The sequence below is a fragment of the Bubalus bubalis genome, chromosome 14, assembly GCF_019923935.1.
Source record: "Bubalus bubalis isolate 160015118507 breed Murrah chromosome 14, NDDB_SH_1, whole genome shotgun sequence".
Taxonomy (NCBI): Eukaryota; Metazoa; Chordata; class Mammalia; order Artiodactyla; family Bovidae; genus Bubalus; species Bubalus bubalis.
This window is the reverse complement of record NC_059170.1, coordinates 23,957,834-23,981,050: the sequence shown is the minus strand read 5'-3', so window position 1 is coordinate 23,981,050 and position 23,217 is coordinate 23,957,834. Positions and strand designations below refer to the sequence as shown.

The 23,217-nt window shown below is 46.4% G+C and overlaps 1 protein-coding gene across 1 annotated transcript; it reads right to left on the bottom strand.

Annotated features, from left to right (window-relative positions):
• Nucleotides 1-7,143: 7,143 nt before the first annotated feature.
• MC3R (melanocortin 3 receptor) lies at nt 7,144-12,184 on the bottom strand. Its single transcript, XM_006048992.4, has one exon. It carries the CDS (start codon nt 9,870-9,872, stop codon nt 8,901-8,903), a length of 972 nt encoding a protein of 323 aa, XP_006049054.1. The 5' UTR covers nt 9,873-12,184; the 3' UTR covers nt 7,144-8,900.
• Between the last annotated feature and the right edge of the window lie 11,033 nt (nt 12,185-23,217).

Sequence of the window (23,217 nt, the reverse complement as noted above, 5' to 3'; positions counted from 1 at the left end):
AACCAAGACTCGGGATGGCTAGATGCTTGGGTCAGGGAGACACAGAGAAAAGATCAGCCTGCCCAGGGCTGTCTGTTGCTTTCCCTGGAATGCCTTTCACTTTGAGAGGGGGTCCAGCCCTGGCTCGTCCAGGGCATTCTCTTCACCTGCCTGCTAGCCTTCCTGAGGACGTAACCTCCCCTGCACCTGGCACGCAGTACGTGGTCCACATTAAACTCTGATCAGGTACTTGTGATGACAAAGAGAAGACTCGGATGTGAAGAAGAAAAGGTAGACTTTGAAGCGAGGACACATTTTATGTGCTGAGTGAGATATTTGAAGCCTAACATGTTCTTTGTTTTTAATTAATTTTTTAAATTTATTTTTGGCTGTGCTGGGTCTTCATTGCTGTGCAGGTTTTTCTCTAGTTGCGGTGGGTGGGCTTCTCATTGCGGTGGATTCTCTTGTTTCAGAGCACGAGCTTTAGGGGACAGGGCTCAGTAGTTGCAGTTCCTGGGCTCTAGAGCACAGGATTAATAGTTGTAGCACAAGGGCTTTGTGGATCAGAGGCATGTGGGATCTTCCCAGACCGGGGATGGAACCTGTGTCTTCTGCATTGGCAGGCTGATTTTTTTTTTTTTTTTTTTTTAAAAACCACTGAGCCACCAGGGAAGCCCTGAAGCCTAACATCTTCTGAATAGAATTAAGCAATTGTGAAACTGGTGGTTACTAAATCACCTTGGGATTTTAGGTAAGTTATTAGTTAAAGAAGATGAGTCTGATTCTGACAGGGAAATGCATAGGAATGATGACCATATACTGAGCAGGGGCTTTGCACTTTTTATCTGTGATGCTCAGCATTCTCCTGAAGCTAGTGATCATTCCCATTCCACAGATTGGGAAATATGGGCTCGGAGAGGTGATCAACCAGCATTTGTGGCGTTCTGATCCCAACCCCAAAACATCATGTTGGAGCTTTAAAAAAATCCCTGTAACTGAGCTGCAATTACTGCCAGTTAATCACATTCTTTGAAGAATATAATCTATATCAGAATTTTTAAGTTTGCAGCTGCCTCCACATTTGAGGACCGCTGCTCTTAAGTGCTTCTGGTTCACCTGGAACCAGTGATTCTGGTTCTAGAAGAATTTCCAGTGCGGTATGCCACTCACTCCCTTCTTTGTGACCCTTTGATCTTTAGAGGAAGTCAGATCAAGCACTTCTGATCTGATGCTGTGTGGAGACTACAAGGATGCTAACACAATCTGGGTTTTCTGGGCAGCCTCGTTCCGCAGGAAAGATGTGCCTTTGTCAAGGGATGGCAGGCAGCTAGATCTCCAGCATTTAGATCTCTGACCAGCAGGCAGAGAGCTGAGTGTCTGCAGAGGAACCAGGAAGGGCTGGATGCCTAGTGGGGACAAAATTGAATGTGCATGTGGTCATGGTACTTGAGGTAATGGGAAGGGTTCCCTCAGAGGGGGAAACTCTTTTCTAACTTTTCTCTTTCAAAAGTATGCCTTGCTTACTTCTCAGCCCATTTTTACCCATTTGAGAATTGTCTAGTGGGACTTGGAGTTGATGGAATCATCTCAGTAGTGGGTGACTCAGAGGGTAGACTGTCTGCCGGGTGATTCATGCTCAAGTCTTCAAAACTGAACTCACTTGCTTGCTTCATTTCATCTCGAGGAGTGGCTGCTGTGTGGATTGGCCACCTGGGTCAGGAGAAGGGAAATGGAAGATGATTTCTGAAGAAGGAAAACTGAAGATGATTTCATTTAATTATGACCCCTTTTGACTTCCCGAGGCTTTTCCTTGGCTTTATGTGATGGGATAAATGTGCTTGCTTTGTCAAGAAGCCACCTTGACCGTGACTTTCAGCCGAGGAAATTGTTCTATTCTCAGTTGTGGGTAGCCTCGCAGACCCGCAGCAGCAGCAGCAGCTCGGCACCTGATAGAAATGCAGAGTCCCAGGCCCCTTCCCAGCCCTGTGATTCAGAATCTGCATCTCCACAAGATTTTGGGCTCTTCCAGGGAATCTTGGGCACGCATTTCTATTCAAGAAGCCTGCATAGGGTGAGACCAGAATATAGTAAAGTGACCCACTAATGTCCTTTAATAATAATAATATCAGTAGGAATAACGTCAAGGGACCCCAGGGACTGTGCTAATAAGTCTTTGATGTATTATTTCATTGAAACTTCTCAGCAACACTGGATGGAGGTACTAACATTATTCCCTTTTTTTTTTTCTGGCAAGGAAACAGAAATGCACATGTGGGTGAGAGGCAGTGAGAGACAGGTCCCTGGATCCAGCTCACATCTCATTTGCCTCTAAAGTTCATGACCATGAGCTCTATGCTATGATGTTAGTCTGTGTGAATGAATGAAAGATGTGGTCACAAGTTGCTTCCGTGTGTTCATTTGCTCCTCAGATGTTTTCTGAGTTCCAGCTTCAGAGCAGGCATGGAGTGGGCTTGGAGGGAGATAGGATGGAGCCTGCCTCCCCATGCACCCCCAATTCAGAAGGGTAATGGGAAGAGGATGGGGAGGAGCAGGGGCATGAATAAATAGCTGAATCCCTACGGGCATCACAACTTCATGTCCTGGGCCAACCTTGAGGGGGAATTCAGCATTTTGCTGTCCCTCTCCAAGGGAAACCCATTGCTCCAAGCACCATGACCACATGCACGTTCAATTTTGTCCTCAGTAGGACAGAGGACGAGATGGCTGGATGGCATCACCAACTCGATGGATGTGAGTTTGAGTGAACTCCGGGAGTGGTGATGGACAGGGAGGCCTGATGTGCTGCAATTCATGGAGTCACAAAGAGTCGGACATGACTGAGCAACTGAACTGAACTGAACTGGGGCGTCTAGGCCTTCCTTGTTCCTTCTGCAGATGCTCAGCTCTCTGCCTGCTGGTCAGAGATCTAGGTGCTGGAGATCTAGCTGCCCACCATCCCTTGACAAAGGCACATCTTTCCTGTGGAACGAGGCTGCCCAGAAAACCCAGATTGTGTTAGCATCCTTGTAGTCTCCACACAGCATCAGATCAGAAGTGCTTGATCTGACTTCCTCTAAAGATCAACCGGTCAAAAAGAAAGGGATGAGTGACACACCAGACTGGAAATGTCGATCTTGTTGTCTAGTTTTCTACTTCCTTTTTATACCTTAATTAGATACATTTCTGTGGCATTCTGCTTGCCTTATCCTCAGTGGACCAGAAAGGCAGATCACAAGTTCCCTTGAATCACTTCCTCTAGTGGTTTTTGTTTTCACTTCTAGCTAATTCTTTTGCACATCTCATCTTACATGTAAACCCAATATGTGAACCAGATCCCGGGACAGCATGACTCTCTGAGCTTGGAGCCCTTCCCTCTTCTCAGTCTCTTCCCCTCTTTTTTCCCCTTCCACCACCTGCCTCCCCATCTTGCTTTGCCCCCACCCCCATAGGCCTCTGTATTTGTCAGGATGATATTGCTTACAAATGACAGTAGCTCGGTAACACAAAGTCCAGGTGTAGGACTAGCTTCAGGCATAGCTGCAGGCAGGCACTCAAATGAGAACAGCAGGCATTCTGTCTCTTTAGTCTGCCTCCTGCTTTCTCTGATGTTGGCTTCATCCTCAGATGCCACTCCTGCCGCCCGGGGTAACTTGGTACCCAGTGGTCCACGGGAAGGAGTACTGCTCTTTCTTAGTGTTCAAGGACTGAGAGTCCCCCTGAGCTGCCTTGAGTCAGAGACATGGCTACTGTGCCCAAGACATGGAGGACTCATAAGCCAGACACCTCCCTGGTGGCTGGTGTTGATGGGGTCCATGTCACCTGATCCACAGTCCCGAGGCAGCAGTCACCTGGGACCGCCATGGACAAGGGCAAAGGCTAAAAACCTCCCATCACATCCAACTCTGCCAACTGCAGGATGCGTGACTGAAGTCTAGAGACTTCAGCAAGAGAGTTGTTCATGCCCACAGCAGCCTAGAGCCATGCCAAGTCCCAGGCTCTCCTGAATTTCAGCTCAGAGTTTCCTCTATTGACGCACCCAATGTTTTCAGAGAGGGGCAAACCATTTTCTTTCCTGATAAACAGAGTCCTTCAAAGCACTTCTTGTGGTATTCACCCTAAAGGACCATCAGTGACCTTGCTCTTGCATGCCCGCTGATGACAAGTTGGAAGATGTGAGCCTCTTAGAATCCAGCAGTGTAATGGCATGAACGGAATGAACACAGGGCAGGACTCTTCCTCCTGTAATTAGAAATGCGGAAAGAATCTTTCTTTCTTCTTTGTTTCTCAGTATCTATCATTAAGGTGAGACAAGTGCTCTATAACATTCAGGGAAATGAGCCAGTTATTCAGGTATTTCATGGAAAATGCATTTCTTTGGCTTGAGCAACTCACCTCCTTAGCTGCTTCCCACTTCCATTCAACTGCCGCCTCTGGCGATAGATAGGCTTTCTGTGTTGCCTGGTGAAAACATGACAAAAAGGAGAATATGTAAGGATTTTTCTGTGTATTCATTATTAATACTTCTGGCAGAAAGTACACAGGGTTCTCTACTGGGGCTGAGAGCTGCTGAAGCCCATCCAAGCCTGGAGAGCATAGCCACAGGCCACATGTTGCATCGCATGGTGGGTCTGTGGGCAACGCATGAACCGTGGGGCCTGACTGGCTGAGTCCTAGTTCTGCTCCCCCAATTCTGAGCAGCCCGGGTCTGGATGATTAACCTCTTCCATGATCCTATTAATAAGATTCCATTTAATAGTGCTTATTATCTCATAGGGTTTTCATGAGAATTCAATGAATTACTATATCTAAGTGTTTAGTCCAATGTCTGGCACATAATTATACCAGGTAATGAGTTTTACTATTATTGTCATTTACTGAATTTGGCTCTCAAATAAGTGTTTTTATGTGAGAAAGGTTGAGTTCTTCATTTAAAAGGTTTGCTTGTATTCTGCATTTTGTCAGAAAACAACAGGTACAAAGTTCCTGAGGCTGGAATGAATACAGTGAGTTTGAGTCCAATTGAGGGGTGAGTATGGGCCGGGGCTGGGGGGAGGGTTGGGGGCTTACTGGAGGAAATCAGTTGTTAGGACTTTTTAGGGCATGGTTGTTGTTCAGTCACTCAGTGGCGTCTGACTCTTTGCAACCTCAAGGACTGCAGCACACCAGGCTTCCCTGACCTTCACTATCTTGGGAGTTTGCTTAAACTCATGTTCGTTGAGTCGATGAGGTCTTCCAGCCATCTTATCCTCTGTCACCCCCTTTTCCTCCTGCCCTCAACCTTTCCCATCAGAATCTATTCCAGTGAGTCAGCTCTTCACATCAAGTGGCCAAAGTACTGGAGCTTCAGCTTCAGTACTAGTCCTTCTAATGCGTATTCAGGGTTGATTTCCTTTAGGACTGTCTGGTCTGATCTCCTTGTAGGGCAGGATAGGGAAGTGGAATTTTATTCAAGGCCACTGAAGAGTTTTGAGCAGAAGTGTGATATTATCTGATTAGATCTTTACATGATTGCACTGGCTGCTGTGTGGAGAATGGATTTTAGCGGAGGTGAGGGTGGGTGAATGTTTTCATCCACGGAGGCTTGGGTGTGTTGTAGCCCCCAGTCCTATAAAAAGGCATCATGATTAAGCTCAAAACTTCAACTTAAATAAGGACCACAGGAGATGATTTCTAGGGGTGCTGGGAGTAAGCCCCTGTGGTAATTCTGCCTTGGCGATAGGGGATGAAAGTGAACACAATGAATGAATGAAGATAGAATGTGCTTTTATTTCCAAACATTAAGCGTATTGTGAACCTGACTGTCCTACTGCGTAAAATGCACAGTGGGTTCCTGTATGAAACCTGGGCAAATGGTTGTGGAGGAGACAGTGACAGCCTGACATCCAGGGTCATTCACCCCAGAAATGGATGCACTCCTATGGATACCCACAGACTTTGGAAGAGTATAACAAGTAAAATGATGACCTGTCTTCTTGGTTTTTATGACAGCTCAACGAAGGCTCTGTTATGAACGTCTGGACTTGTGTTTGTAGAAATAGTCCTTAAAGCCTCTCTCTATGGTAGCACATGTCTCTGGGGTCATTGGGCCATCGCTCAACACTGCTGTTTCCAGGAGAGGCACTAGGGTGTCTGGGTTGGACTTGGGGGTGTGGGTGGACACCCCGAGTTTGAATCTCCACTTATCTAATTGTAGCTGAGTTTCTGTAGACTGCTTTACTCCTCTGAGTTTCAGATGCCTCATCTGTAAAATAAGGATGAGCCTCATGTTTGCTTCAAGGGGTTATGCAGAGATCAAAGAATCAAGTGCGGGTAAGGAACTTAGCACAGTTTCTGGCATGGGGTCAGCATTGCATGTGGATGTGTGTTTTTGACTGTGCATTGTGCTCATGTTAAAGTGCTCTGTGTCCCTGCTATTTAAAAGGTGGTCCCCAGACCAGCAGCCATACCCTGTGGGAGCTTGTCAGAGTCAGAAATTCAGCATCTGAGAGAGAAACATTGACATATATACATACTACCATGCGTTGAATAGCTTTTGGGAGGCTGCTGTATAGCACAGGGAGCTCAGCTTGACGCTCTGTGATGACCTAGAGGGGTGGGACGGTGGGGGGTGGGAGGGAAGCTCAAGAGAGAGGATGTATGTATACTTATAGGTGATTCACATCGTTGTACAGCAGAAACTAACACAACATTGTATAGCAATTATACTCCAATTGAAAATAAGTTAAAAAATAAAGGATTAAAAAAAAAAAGAAACTCAGAACCTTCGGCTTCACTCCCAATCTGTTGAATTAGCTTTAGTGCTTGAGCAAGATCCTGGGAGATTTCAGCAGACGTTTCTGTTCAGAAGCACTGCTCTGGGCTAAAATGTACATAGAAAGGGCAACTGGATCTGTTTTGATTATGGAAAACTGTTGGCAGCATTGTGTTGGTGCAAAAAGACATCAGCCTCATGGCACAAAATATACAGAGACCCTGAAGTAGCTGGGCATTCTCGGGCAGTCATATTTGGGACAGAGGTTCTTCATCTATAAAGTGACTCATCTATGTCAGAGACTTGTTGACAGTATAAATGAAATAATGTGAAAGCTAATATGAAAGAGTGCAAAGTACGTTATTTTTATCTTGTTTGCATAGAAAAAGGACATCATAATCTGTAGAGCCGTCAATACCATTTTCAAAGAATTTGATTCCCCATTTTCCACATCAATTTTCCGGGAGGCAGTGGACAAGACCTATTATTTGGTGTCTCGATTAAAATAATGCAGAGTGGCAGTGGCCCAGGAATCTCAGCTTGATATTTTTGGAAACTAAATGGGAGAGTTTTGTAGTTTGGCTAAAAAGCATTGCCCTAGAAAAGGCCAGAAATGCTGTCAATGGGGATGTTTATGCCATTGACAAAATAGTCACGGAATTGCAGTAGACGGCTATGAGCAGAAGCCAGTGGGATGCTTCCGGGTGGTGTGGTTCAATGTGACACACGTTTATCAGCCACAACAGCCTTTTTTTTTATTATTTCCAAACATCACAACCAAAGCAAGAAACAAATCCTATTGTTCACATTAGCACAGATCAAGTACAGCAAGCCTCAGTATATTACAGCACAAGAAAAATACACAGTTGTATACTGAAGACACAGCATAATGTAAGAATTCGTGGGAGAGGGGAACGTGGGGACAACCAGAAAGTACAGTCTGAAGTCCTCTGGGGAGGAAGGGGGTCTGACAGATGCTCGCAGCACACAGCTATGGACAGAGCTCATCAGCAAGGCTCACCCTGTGTTCACAGGAGTGAATCTCTTTACTTGACTCAGTGTAGACCTTGACAACAGGGTCACCCAACTTTAACACCATGTCATACAAAAGGAACGGTGAACCAGAAACCGTCCTCCTTCATACATCATCACATCACATAGAAAAGACGTGTCAGAGACACAGTTCTTATGAGCAAAACAGCTTTCAAGAAGTCACAGGCAGCTCAGAGTTTAACTCCCTGAAACTACACTCCAGCAATTTCTTGAGACACATGCCCTCCCACCCACAATTCCCTCTCTTGTTTTAAAGACAGAAAAGAAACCATAGGAAAAATTTGTCTTTTTAAAATAGGGAAGTATATACCTTAAAATAGCAAGGTATCAAAATACTTTGTACATGGGTTTGTTCTGATCTTTATCTCTCTTTCATTAGAGTTTTGAAAGATGCCCTGTGTTGAATGCAAACAAACCCAACAACAACAGAAACAATCATAATAGCACAAAATAGAATAACACAAAAATAATAACAAAAATAGAAGTGGGTTCCATCCCCATCCTATTTCTGTCGGGGGCTGGGGGGTGGCGATGGAGTCAAGAAGAGGGGCACAGCATAGCATTACTTCTTTCTCAAAGAGGTCATTGTTTTTAGGGTTATTTTCACCATAAATAGAGTAATAGACTAGAAGTCCAGTTTCTTATGAAATGAGAGTAAAGCCATTCGAGCTGGGGGTTGGTAGCTGTAACAGGTTTGCTTGGGGGAGATTCCAGCTACCCTTACTGTTACTGCAAATCCTTGGGTCTGTCTGACCTGAAGCATGAAGGAGTGGGTGGGAAGCAGGGCGCAGGCAGGGGTCCAAGACCCTGGGTGCATGGAAATGAATGCAGACAGCACTCAGAGCAGCCTCCATGGATTCCCCCCAGGGACTATTTGAGAAATCAGAGCTTGTGACTTACCCACGTAGGCATCCTTTCAGAGAGCCTGTTATATACCATTTTCCCCTTTCAACCAAAGGCTCTCTGCAAGCTTAAAAATAAAAAGACACCTAGGATCATGACTGGTAACACTCTTTTTTATGTCTTATAAGTAGTTATCTGCCTTGTTGCTAAACACCTGGGCCAGCTGGAGGGTAGAAAGTGACCAGACTGAGAACCCTTGCCGCGGCCCCATGTCTTATCCCAAGTTCATGCCATTGCAGCTGCAGAGGATCTCCTTGAAGGTGTTGCGCAGCTCCAGGCTCCGGAAGGCGTAGATGAGCGGGTCGATGACGGAGTTACACATGATGAGGACCAGGTAGGTATTGAAGTGGGCAGTGTAGCAGACACAGTAGGGGTTGGTGGGGCAGGTTATTATGAGGACGAGGTGGAGGAAGAAGGGGGCCCAGCAGAAGACGAAGACCCCCAGCAGGATGGTGATGGTGACCGCCCCCTTCATGCAGGAGTGCTGCTGCGGGGCCGCTCCATCAGCGGGTGGCAGCGCGGCGATGCGCTTGACGTGCAGCCGGGCGAAGAGGAACATGTGCACATAGAGGGTGCCCATGAGCAGCAGCATGGCAAGGAACATGGTGACCAGGCACACGATGACCATCTTGCTCTCGGAGTAGACGATGAACACCACACCGCAGATGCCGCAGCCCAGCCAGATGGCCACGATCAGGGCCAGTGCCTTCCTCACGGTCATGATGCTGTGGTAGCGGAGTGCGTAGAAGATGGTGATGTACCTGTCAACCGCAATGGCCAGGAGGTTGCAGATGGAGGCCACCAGGGAGATGCAGATCATGGAGTCAAAGACATTGTCCATGTGCTGGATGAACTGGTCCTCCAAGGTCAGGTAGTCGCTGTTGACCACGGCGATCATGATGGTCTCCAGGGCATTGGACACGCTCACCAGCATGTCGGCCACGGCCAGGCTGCAGAGGAAGAAATACATGGGGGAGTGCAGGTTGCCGTTCCTGACCACGGCCAGGATGACCAGGATGTTTTCCAGCAGGCTGATGATGCCCAGGGCCAGGAAGACCTCGGGCTTGATGAAGACCTGCTCACAGAAGCGGCTGCTGCTCTGGTTGCTGAAGGAAGGGGCAGCGACGTGCTCTGAGTTGTTAGGCAGCTTTGGTTGAGCCGAGTGCAGACAGCACGAAGCATTCATCGCTTACAGGCAGCTGGCTGATCGGAGCGGGGTCTCCAGCAGGGTCCTGAGGCTGTGGCTGCTGCTGTTGCTGCTGCTTTCAGGAAAGAAAAAAAATCTCCCCCCGGATCCTGGTTTCAGATGCTTGTCCAGGGTACAAGCTTGTCCAGTGTTAGATTTTGTTCTTCCCCAGAATAAAAGGATGGAGAGAGGGAGAGAAAGAGACAGGTCGGGAGAGAGAGAGAATGCGAGACAGAGGAAAAAGTCAGCTTGGATTCTTACAGAAAACTTCCCTGTGCTTCTCCAGGACGATCAGTTTTAGAGAAAGTTATCTCGCTCTCTCCCTTCTTAGCTTCCTTCTGTCTCTCTCTCTCTCTTTCCCCCTCTCACATCCCAACCTGGGAACAGAAAACCAGCCACTAGCTGCTACAGTTAAAACAGTTTTCATAGCAAGACGGGGGACGTGGTACCTGTTGTGAGGAGTGCGGGGGAAACACTCAGTTTTTATACATTGGCTGGAGGCAAACAACTCCTACTTAATCTTCAGAGCGGCGAAATGACCACTGAGCATCGGTCGTCTTTCTGACTGACAGCAGAACCGGCTCCCAGGAATCGGACCCAGAGATTCAAAAGCAGCCTACTGCCCTCTGCTGGTCAGACCACTCACCCGTCCTCTGGCTGGGCTGAGCAGTTTTTGTCATGGAAACGGCCACAGCCATCCTTTCGTCCACGTATTATTTGTTCATTCTTTTTCTTTTTTGGTGGCAAACATTTATTAAGCACCTGCCATGTGTTAGATTTCTGCCCCGTGCAGGAAATTCAGTGGTGAGCAAAACAGACACACCATCCTTGTTTCTCCCAGACTCAGAGTCTGGGGTGGGAGATGAGAAATCCAGCAGTTTTTATTACAGTGTGATGCATGCTTGAATCGGGGAATGCCAGGGGCTGGGGGAGCTCTAAGGGGGCTCCCTAACATGCTGGTCAAGGGAAGTTCCTGGAGGAAGGGGCTTCTAAGCTTTGACTTCAAAGAACAGAGGTGATGGCCAGTGGTGAAGTGAGGGCTGGGGTTGATGGAGAGAGAAGAGGAATAGGGGCAGAGGGAATAACATGCTTACAGCCTGGGGGCTAAAAGCAGTGGTTCTACACGTGGCTGTGGGAATTATCTGTAGAATGTGTTCCTGGGGATCGCATTTGACCTTCTGAAACAGAATCACCCAGAGGTAGTAGCTGGGCAGGTGCGTTTTCAGTTTTTAAGGGGTGAGGGGAGAGCAGAGCCAAGGTTGAGATCGACAGAAAAGAGAGCTTGGTGTTTTTCAAAGGACTTTAGTTTTCTCTGAACAAAGTGTGGAGCTGGGATACACAATTTGAGAAATGAGTCTGCCCTTTTTTTTTTTTTTTTAAGACGAGAGTGGCCAGGCTCCTGAAGGACAGTCTCAGCTGAGTGTGGGAGTTTTGGACTGTGGGGCAGTGGGGGGGCTGTGGGAAAGAGGAGGTGGGGTTTGCATTTTAGAATGATTCCTCTTTGCATGGTGGAGACTGCTGTGGGAGGGGATGAGTCAGAAGCCTGAGAGGCCAGGGCTGCAGAGATTCACAGGGAGATGATGGCATCTTGAAGCAAGCAGGTGGCCACAGGGTCATGGGAGGAGTGGACAGAGATGCTTAGGATATAGAGTCCTGGAGATTTGAGTGTGATGGGATATGGGACAGTGCAGGGAACACCTGCGCTTCCTTCTTAAGTAACTGGGAGAACAGAGATGTCATCTGAGCTGGAAAAATGTATTGGTTGGCCAAAAGTTCATTCAGGTTTTCTGTACCATCCGATGGAAAAAACCCAAATGAACTTTGTGGCCAACCCAATAAAAGTCAGAATTTAGCACACAATTTTTAATACTTAGTTTATGTCGGATGTGAGGTTGGACAGGAGGATGATGTAAACTCTCGACACACTGAGTCCCCTTGCCACCCCCGTCCCCCTGCCGCATACCTGCACATCAATTACTGGTCCACTGATGCTCTGATTATCCAACTATCCACTAACTGTGGATGTGAGTGTGACTGGGTGTGTATTAGACAGAAGAAATGTGCATACAAAGTAGACAAAAACTTAGAATATTTATGAAACTGTGGGCTGGAGAGGTCTTCTTGAAAATATAGGCAACAGGAGGGGGAAAGGGATAGGGAGTTTGTGATGGACTCCCTCCCACTTCTCACCCTTTCCCACTCCTCCAGGTTGTTACAGAGCCCTGTTTGAGTTCCCTGAGTCATACAGCAAATTTGCAAGTAAAAATAGGTATTTTACATACGTTGCTGCTGCTACTGCTAAGTTGCTTCAGTCGTGTCCGACTCTGTGCAACCCCATAGACGGCAGCCCACCAGGCTCCCCTGTCCCTGGGATTCTCCAGGCAAGAACACTGGAGTGGGTTGCCATTTCCTTCTCCAATGCATGAAAGTGAAAAGTGAAAGTGAAGTCGCTCAGTCGTGTCCGACTCCCCACGGTCCCATGGACTGCAGCCTACCAGGCTCCTCCACCCATGGGATTTTCCAGGCAAGAGTACTGGAGTGGGTTGCCATTGCCTTCTCCTTACATATGTTGCTGCTGCTACTGCTAAGTTGCTTCAGTCGTGTCCGACTCTGTGCGACCCCATAGACTGCAGCCCACTAAGCTCCCCCATCCCTGGGATTCTCCAGGCAAGAACACTAGAGTGGGTTGCCAATTCCTTCTCCAATGCACGAAAGTGAAAAGTGAAAGTGAAGTCGCTCAGTCGTGTCCGACTCCCCGTGATCCCATGGACTGCAGCCTACCAGGTTCCTCCATCCATGGGATTTTCCAGGCAAGAGTACACACTGCTATATTTAAACTGGATAACCAACAAGGACCTACTGTACAGCAAGGGAACTCTGCTCAGTGTTGTGTGGCAACCTGGATGGTAGGGGAGTTTGGGGGAGAATGGATACATGTATATGTATGGCTGGGTCCCTTTACTGTCCACCTGAAACTATCACAACATTGTTAATCAGCTGTACCCGATACAAAATAAAAAGGTGTTTTTTGTTTTTTTTTTTTTTTCTAAAAAAAGGATAGGCAATAAATTAAGTGTGAAAAAAGGCACCATAAACAAAGTCAGAAGAAAAACAGGAAGACTTGCCATAGTCAAAGGTTACTATCTCTTCAATACAAAGAATGTTTTCACATTGATAAGAAAGAGATGATTTACCTCTTAGAACGAGGGGCTAAAGACAGGAATTGAAATTCACTGAAGAGGAAATTCAAGTGACTGATAAATATATGAAAAGATGTTCACCCTTCTGTGGAGTCTGGGAAATGCAAATCAAACTTCAGATTGAAGAGAATGTAAAAGATATCAAATTCAGCTGCGAGTGCTGGGAGGATGGCACTTGCAGTGTTTGTGGATAGTCTTTATCATTTTCAATTTCTACTAAAATTAAAAAAAAAATGTATCTGAGTGTGGATCTCGGTCTGTGAACTGAGCGGCATGAAAAACACTTGTATTTATTTTGAACAAAATGACTTCATTTCTGATGCTAAACCTCTCATGTTCCAGATTGGGGAAAAGAAAATCCTAATTCTCATGGGGGTTTCTCTTCCTCACCCTCTGGGTCACATCCAGAGGTGTGTTTATACTGTTCTGGTCTGTGGTTTCGGAGGCACTTGTCTTACCTGTAAAGCTCAGACTGCGAGGTCTTTCCCCTGCTTTGGGCTGAGCAACGACCATCATTCTCTGCAGCTGTCCTCTGTTTATAAGCATCCTTGAGAGCGAGCAGGCGGGGCCTGGCACTTCAGACCTGTATCCTCAGAGGTACCCTCATCCCCTCACCCCCGATGAGTGCTGACGTGGTCTCCTCTAAGCTCTACTCTCTGCTTTCCTGGGGGAGCAGCCCAGACACAGCTACTTTTAAACTGACACCGTACTTTATTTTCTACATCCGTGACTCTGCCTCTGTTTTGTAAAGAAGTTCTTTTGTACCCTTTTTTAGATTGCACATGTAAGCGATATCATACGATAGTTGCCTTTTTCTGTCTGAGTGTCCAAATATTTTAATCCTATGCCTTGAAAAAAGTTTTATTTAGTAAGATTTACTTATTTATTTTAAGTTTGTTTTTGGCCACACTGCACAGCATATGGGATCTTAGTTTCCTGATCAAGGACTGAACTCACACCCACTGCAGTGGAAGTTCAGTGTCCCAGCTATTGGAATGTCAGGGAAAATACCCTAAGATTTATTTTTACTCAGACTCTAGGTTCCTAATATTTTTATGCCTGTAAATTTCACTTTACTTTTTTTAATTGAGACATATATTCCAGAAAATCATGGTTTTGAAGTATGTGTTTCAGTGGGGTTTTTTTCATGGTCACGAGGCTGCACAGCCATCAGCGCTGTCTAATTCCAGGACATTTTCCTAACGTGGTCTCCACTAGCAGTCACTGCTTGTTTGCTACTTCCCTCAGCCTCTGACAATTACTAATATACTTTCTGTCCCTATGTGATGGTACAAAATATGCTCATTGAGGCTATGTTTATCTTCTGGATCACAAAAGTCTCCATGTTCCAATTTTTCAAATTCAAAACAAGCAAAACCAACAGCTGTCAGTGGAAATGTAAATTGGGCCTGCCACTATGGAAAATGGAGGGTCCTTAAAAAACTACAAATATAGTTACTGTATGATCCAGCAATCCCACTCCTGCCTGGGCATATATCCGGAAAAGATGAAGCTCTAATTTGGAAATATACATGCACCCCAGTGTTCATAGCAGCACCATTTACAATAGCCAAGCCAAGTGCCCCCCAAACAGACTTAAGAAGATGTGGTGCAACAGAATATTACTCAGCCATCAAAAGGAATGAAATATTGTCATTTGTAGGAACATGGAAGGATCTAGAGATGAGGCAGTCAGAGAGAGACAAATATTATATGATACCACTTAAATGTGGAATCTAAAAGATAATACAAATGACTCTATATACAAAACAGAAATGGACTCACGGACTTAGAAGACAAATTTATGGTTACCAAAGAGGAAATGGAGCGGGGAGGGATAAATCAGGAGTATGGGATTAACAGATACAAACTACTACTTTTGTATAGATACAGACTACTATGCTTACTATACCTAAAATGGACCAGCAACAAGGATTTACTATGTAGCACATGGATGATATTCAATATCTTGTAATAACCTATATTGGAAAATAATCTGAAAAAAATATATAACTAAATCACTCTGCTCTACACTTGAAACTAATATAATATTATACACCAACTATACTTCAATAAACAAAAACAACAAAAACCCAACACATGTAAATTCTTCTGTATTAAAATTCAGTATAAAAATTATAAAAACATTCAAAACAACAAAACCACACATCTCTGCTCTCACTCTCTTGAATTTCAAGACCTTATAAATAGAGAGTTGTTTTGTTTTCTGAACACTTCAGTGCAAGGAACAGGTCAAGGTACTTTCTTGCGCATGTTTTTTAAAAAGAACTTGCTTTCTTTGCTCTCTGCTGGAACCTCTTTTGGAAACTTAGGGTTATATTTTGCTTCTCCAAGTCCATTTTCCTGTGGTTGATTGACAGTTGTAGCAACCGAGTCAAATTAATGATAGAAAGCAGTTTTCTGAGTCTAGAAGACAGATGATCCATGTTGTTCCCAGTTCTTCTGGTTGCCAGATATGATGAATACAAAGCCCTCCATGGTGTACAAAAAAAAATCTCTCTGTATTTCTTGCTTGAAAAAAAAAGATCAATCTTAGCACTTTTCTTCAATCATAGAATTGAGTGCCCTTAACTCTCCTCACCTCCTCTTGTTTCCTTTGCCTGTTTAGCACCAGAGTCCTAGGTTCTGAGTGTTGTGTTTCTTGGTGGGAGAGCATTACCCTGATGATGCTACAGGGCTGAGGACTGTATCACTGGATTATCTCACACCAGGAGTGGATGATCTCAGACCAGAGCTGCTTAGCCTTTTGCTGTACATCTGAATAACCCAAATATCCCATCAAAATCCAGATTCTGGTTCTATAGATCTGGGAATGCTGATGCTGCTGGTCCATGGACTATACTTGGAGTATTGAGGAAAGAGATCTAGCCATTTACAGGTATTGACAGAGAAGCCGTGCAAGGAGAGCCAGCCATGGAGTTCATGTGGGAGAGGAGCATGGAGCATGTTACTTTCAAAGGCAGCAGTGATGCCCCAGCTGCTGGACTTGGTGTGGGACCAGTGACAGTCACACAGGGGGCTGCCCATAGCCTAACTCGGGCATCATTCCTGTTGTGTGGCCTCTGAGCTCAGTGTTCTGACCTCCCCACAGAGGTTGTGAGCTACCCAACAAAACATCATTTAGTAAATTCCTTTTCTGTTTAAATTAGCCAGAGAGGGTTCTGTTATTTATAACCAAGAATTTGAGTCACTCTTGCATTCTAGTTCAGGTCAATAGATATTGGCTATCTGGAAGAATTCCAAGGCTTCATCAGTTTGGAAAAAGAATTTTAATAGCTCAGTGGTAAAGAATCCGCCTACCAGTGCAGGAGACCCAGGTTCAATCCCTGTGTCGGGAAGATCCCCGGCAGAAAGAAATGGCAACCCACACTGGTATTCTTGCCTGGGAAATCCCATGGTCAGAGGAGCCTGGTGGGCTACAGTCCATGGGGTTTGCAAAAGAGTCAGACACAGCTTATGGACTCAACAGCAACCACGTGGTGCCTGTGCTGAGGAGGGAATGGAAGCCTGCCCGCTGTGCCTCTGGCATCTTTGTGTCACACCTCTATTAGTTTCCTTTTGCTGATCTCACAAATCACCACAAACTTAGCAGCCTAAACTATCAGAAAACGTGTTCTCTCACAGTTCTGGAGGGCGGAAATCCAAAAGGGGTTGGTTGGCAGGGCTCCATTCTTTCTGGAGGCGACAGGAGAGAGTCTGTTTCCTTGCATGTCTCAGCCTCTAGAGGCCACCTGTACATCCTGGCTCATGGCCGCATCCTTCCGTGTCAAAGCCAGTCAGTCATGCCGTGTTTTTACATCTCCCTTGGACGCTGACCTCTGTCATTGTGTCTCCTTTTGTAACTCTGACTTTGTTACTTCCCCACTACAAGGACTCTTGTAGGCCCACTAGGATAATCTAGGATCAACTCCCATCTCTAGACCCATCACCTTTTTAAAATTTTTTTATTTTATTTTTTAAAAATTATTGGAGTACAGTTGATTTACAATCAACTATTAGTTTCTGCTGTACAGCAGAATGAATCAGTTATCCAAATACATATATCTATTCTTTTTTTTTTAGATTATTTCCCTAGATAGGTCATTACAGAGTACTGAGTAGAGTTTCCTGTCCTATCCAGTACGTCCTTGTTAGTTATCTATTTTATATATAGTAGTGTGTATATGTCAGTCCCAATTTTCCAGTTTATCCCTCCCTGCCTTTCCCCTTTGGTAACCACTTGTTGTTCAATTACTGAGTTGTATCCAACTCTTTGTGACCCCATGGACTGCAGCATGCCAGGCTCCCCTGTCCTTCACTATCTCCCAGAATTTGCTCAAATTCATGTCCACTGAGTTGGTGATGCTATCCAACAATCTCATCCTCTGTTGACCCCTTCTACTTTTGCTTTCAATCTGTCCCAGCATCAGAGTTTTTCCCAGTGAGTCAGCTCTTTGTATCAGGTAGCCAAAGTATTGGAACTTCTGCTCCAGCATCAGTCCTTCCAATCAATATTCAAGGTTGATTTCTATATAATCATAAATTTGTTTTTTTACATCTGTGACCCATAACTCATAAGTAAAAGTGTTAGTCCCTCAGTCGTGTCCAACTCTTTGAGACCCGGTGGACTGTAGCCCGCCTGGCTCCTCAGTCCATGAGATTCTCCAGGCAAAAATACTGGAGTGGGTTGCCATTTCCTTCTCCAGGGGATCTTCCCTACCCAGGGATCGAACCTGGGTCTCCCAAATTGCAGGCAGATTCTTTATCGTCTGACCCTCCAGGGAAGCCCCATAACCCATATATAGACCTTTATCTTAATCTCACCTGCAAAGTCCCTTTGGCCATGTAAGGTAACATCTTCACAAGGTCTGGGATTAGAATGTGGATGTGTTTGGGGGCATTATCCCATCTAACTCATGTTTATTAATCAGTATTTCAAGTCCTCTGGTGAACATTTTTAGCGTACTCATAGATGCCCAGTTCTTTGGTGACTGACTCATTCTAACTCAAGATTAATGTATTCATTTATAATGATTCCTCTTCTTTAGAGAGCAGAATACTTGAGCATTTGTGTGTAGAAAACCCTGTCTTTATGGGATTCCTGAGAAAGCAAATTACTATCCAGAGGTTCTGTGATGAATTAGAAATCAGAAAAAAAGAAAGTAGGAAGGTTGGGAGGGAGGCACCGAGTCCTCTGAAAGTCTGGTAAGATATCTTTGTCTTGAAAACAGACCTCCCTTCTAGAGCCTGTGTGTGTGCTTAGTCACTCAGCTGTGTCCAACTCTTTGTGACCCCATGGACTGTAGCCCACCAGGCTCCTCTGTCCATGGGAATTCTCCAGGCAAGAATATTGGAGTAGGGTTGCCATGCTCTCTCCTCCAAGGGATCCTCTCAACCAAGGGACTGAACCTAGGTCTCCCAGTTTCAGGTGGATGCTTTATCATCTGAGCCACCAGGGGAGTCCATGAATATTGGAGTGGATAGCCTATCCCTTCTCCAGGGGATCTTCCCAACTGAGGAATCAAACTGGGGTCTCCTGCGTTGCAGGTGGATTCTTTACCAGCTGAGCAGGAACTCATTTTCTTCACATAGAGTATCGATTGGCAAACACTGCCAGACAGTAAGCCTTGCAGACTAGAAATGTTCGCCAGTGCTGAGATAGAGACATACTGGACCAGTGATTCTCAGACTTTTGCACGTGTCAGACTCACCTGGAAGGCTTATTAAGATACAAATCCCCCCAAGCCCTGCCCCATTCTGTTTCTGACTCAGTAGGTGAGGAATGGGATCTGAGAGTTTGTCCCCATCAGGTCCCCAGGTGATGCTGACTCTCTGTCTGAGGATCACATTTTGGGAATCACTATTGCTGCTGCTAAGTCATTTCAGTCATGTCTGACTCTGTGCGACCCCATAGACGGCAGCCCACCAGGCTCCCCTGTCCCTGGGATTCTCCAGGCAAGAACAATGGAGTGGGTTGCCATTTCCTTCTCTAATGCATGAAAGTGAAAAGTGAAAGTGAAGTCGCTCAGTCGTGTCCGACTCTTCGTGACCCCGTGGACTGCACCCACCAGGCTCTTCCGCCCATGGGATTTTCCAGGCAAGAGTACTGGAGTGGGGTGCCAACACTATTACCAGACTGTAAGCTCTGTGAAAGCAGGGACCCTGTCTAATTGGTTCACTGCTACATGCAGCATCGAGCAGTTGAGTTACAATATCATAGGTGTTTAATGCACATCATAATAGCTACATAAGTAGCTTTACCTACCATCTTTTAGACCTAGATATTTGCTGATATGGGGCTTCCCAGGTGGCTCAGTGGTAAAGAATTTGCTTGCCAAGCAGGAGACTAAGGTTTGATCCCTGGGCCCGGAAGATCTCCAGAACAAGGAAATGGTAACCCACTCCAGTATTCTTACCCAGGAAATCTCATGGGCATAGAAGCATGGTGGGCTACAGTCCATGGGGTCGCAAAGAGTCAGACACAACTTAGCGACTAAACAACAACTGCTAATACACTATATACAGATTTCTATGTGTGTGGTGGGCAAAATAACATCCCCACTCCCAAAGATGTCCATGTTCCCATTCCAGGAACCTGTGAATGTTACTTTACTTGGCCAAAGGAGACCATGCCGGTGTGCTTAATGTTATAAACCCTGAGATGGGAGATTATCCTGGATCATCAGGGTGAGCCTAATCTAATTACACAAGTTCTTAAGAATAGACTAGCTTTCCCTACTGCTGTGATAAAGATGCGTTAGAAGAGAAAGCAGGAGTGAGGAGACGGGAGGAAAGCTCCATTTGCAATTTCTGGTTAGAAGACAAGTTCATCTGTTCACTTGAAGTTCAAGTTCAAGGAACATAGGTGTCCTCCAGAAGGTGAGAACAGCTCCCCACTGACAGCCCCCAGAAAACGGGGACCTCTACCCTACAACTGCTCGGAACTGAATTCTGCCAACAATCTGTACATCCCTGGGAGGGGTTTCTGCCCCAGAGCCCCTCGTCAGGAAAGCAGCCTGCCGCTTTGTAAATTAATACTTCCAAAAAAAAAAAAAAAAAGAACTAACATCGTCTACCGTGTATCAGGCACCACAGTGAACATGTTGCAGAAATTAATTCATTTTTGCCTCCACTTTATAGGTAAGGAGAGTGGGGCAGGGAGGGCTCAGAACCTCCTCCGAGGCTACAGCGGATGGTGGGGGAGGCCTGGGGTTGGGATGCACCTGGCCCTAGACCAGAGAACTTCTTCCTGCATTTCCTCCTTTAGTCTTTACACCCCGACAGGGACTAGGGTGCATCCATAAAGGTGCTGAAGGTGTGGAATTTAAGGAGGTGCTCATTCTCGGGTTCTTGTCTCATCTTAGTTGGGGCCCCACTTCCTGATGTCCCGATGAGGCTGTATTGTTGTAGCAATTGCATTTGACAAAAGAAGAGACCGAGAGGGGCTGTCCTGTTACTGGGCAAGGGCTGGACTGGACCCCAGGGTTCTTTTCTCAGCAGCCCCTCAGGTGTGGCACCCAGCACACCTCTTGTGTTAGGACACGCTTTCTGCTCTGCATCCTGGTCCCTTGCGCCTCCCCCTGGTCCATCAGAGCAGCCGCGTTTGCTTGTGAGGCTCCCGCAGAATTGGGACTGTCCTTTGCAAGCAGCCATCCAGTCCCTGTCGGCAGAAGCTAGGAGAAGACAGCTGGAGTCCTCGCTGACACGCAGAGTAAAGCAGAATCTCACCTCTCTCCTGACACGAGTGTGCTGCCTCGAACAGTGTCCGTCACCCACACACTCCCTTTCCCTTCATTCTGCAGGAGGCTGGTGCTTCAGGCAGACACCTGGCATCTCTGACCTCATCCCTGCATTTTTCTCATTCATAAGTCAGGATGGAATGACAGATCACCTGCTGCGGTAACTCCTTGCTGCTCCCGTGGGGACAGGTGCCAGGCCCTTGTGCTCAGAGACTCTGAAAGATAACTCTCTGGGGGTAGGGGGTGAACTTCTTCCCCTGTACCAGGTCAGAATCCTCCAGAGACTGTACAGTCTCCCCCTGGAGGTCAGGCTTACACTGAGAGTCAGAGCTTCAGGTATCAGTGGATGGAGTAGAGAGGCACCTGAGCAGAGGTGGGGAGGAGGGGAAAGACTCTGGAGGTGTCAGGTCATTGGTCCCCGAGCTCACAGGGTCCAGCTCCCACATGGACACTCCCAGACTGGGCGGTGCTTCTCTCCCACTTGAACAAAGATCTTGGCTAAAAACGGTGTCCAGCCCTGAGTGAATTCCACTCCATGGTGTATTCTGACTTCCTTCATCAGCTTCTACCCCATACTGCTGGGTTGCAGGGAGGGAAGAATAGTCCGTTCTCTCCTATTCTCTAGAATTGGGCTTTCCTACAGAACCCGGTGGCAGGCTAGGTTCTGCAGGATGGAGGGTGGGTGGGCTGGAACTTTCTGAGGAGTGCTCACATGTGTGGGGGAGGGGGAAGCAGGGTGGGGCAGAGGTGGGAGTTGAACCTGCCATTGTAGTGTGGTCCTCGGTCAGTCGTGCAGCAGCCCTGGAGCTGGACGGGCTGGCAGAGCTGGGTTGACCTGGGGCGTGGGGCTGGTTTGTACCCCAGCCTCCAGAGGTCATCTGTATGGGTGTCCATTGCCCCCGTGAACCCTCATGCAGACGTCCATCTTCAGCTGAAGGCCAGCGAGCCTCAGAGAAGGATTCAGCTGCTTGCTTTTGTCCACCAGCTCTCCCCGCCGCTGAGGAAGGCACTCTTGGTCCTGGAGGGAGCCTGGGCAGCATGCCAGCCCATCCATCACAGCCCCGTCTGCAGCATCTACATGGTGCACGTGCCTGAGAGCCTGCTGTGATTCATCTGCTCAGTCAGGTCTGCTTAAGCAGCATTCAAGTTCTGAAACCAGACATAAAGAGAAAATTATGGGGCAGCAGATCCCTCCTCCCAAACCCCAGAGAGATGCTCTTGCCAGGAGACGACAGAAACCAACAGAAGATTCATGTTCTTCAGTTCACAGGCTCCTGGCTTATACTGACCGACAGCCATGGAGGCTAGAATCTCCCTCACTAGTTAGATGATTTCTCTTTCTCTCTGTAGAACATTCCAGCACACGTGGAATTGTGTTTGCATGTGTCAAATGTGTTTGTTCTGTGACTCCAACACAATAACAATACCTTAAAAAAAAAGTATTTGGCCACTCTGCGTGGCATGTGGGGTCTTAGTTCCCTGACCAGGGATTGAACCCAGGCCCCCTGTGTTGGGAGGGCCTTAACCAGTGGACCACCAGGAAAGTTCCCAACAATAGCCTTTTTTTTAAAATATCACCCCTGTTGGGACACTCTTCTTGTCAATAATCCTTGTGTGCTCTGCCTTGAGGAGCCCAAAAGAGGTGTATGTGGGGGAACATATAATAAATAAAACAGAGTGTGGCAAGTACCGTAAAAATGTAGTAGTTGAGACCAGGTTGCTGTGCTGTGCTCAACTGTGTCCGATTCTGTGACCCCCGTGGACAGAGTCACACCAGGTTCCTCTGTCCATGGAATTTTTCAGACAAGAGTACTGGAATGAGTTGCCATTTCCTACTCCAGGGGATCTTTCCAACCCAGGGATCAAACTTGTGTCTCCTGCATTGGCAGGCAGATTCTTTATTGCTGCACCACCTGGGAAACCCCTGAGACCAGGTTAGAGGAATTAATTTTGACCATTTGACCTGGTTCGTCTGCGACTTTGGTTGGTTTTACTCTGAGAAAACCCAAACCCTGGTGCTGGGAAAGATTGAAGACAGGAAGAGAAGGAGACAACAGAGGATAAGATGGTTGGATGGCATCACTGACTCAATGGACATGAGTTTGAGCAAACTCCAGGATTTGGTGATGGACAGGGAAGCCTGGTGTGCTGCAGTCCATGGGGTCACAAAGAGTTGGACATGACTGAGCGACTGAAACGAACTGAACTCTGAGAACAGATTTTTGTAATTGCTAGGCACACTTTTTTTTTGTAATTGCTAGGAAGTTTTATTGAGTAAGATGTAAAAGTCACAACTTGTAGAATCCTTCAGAGTCCCACAAGGTTGACCAAGAAGGCTTTCTTATTTTGCTGAACTCATAATTTAAAGGAACATTGGTTGACAAAAATAGATGCTGACCTGAGAGA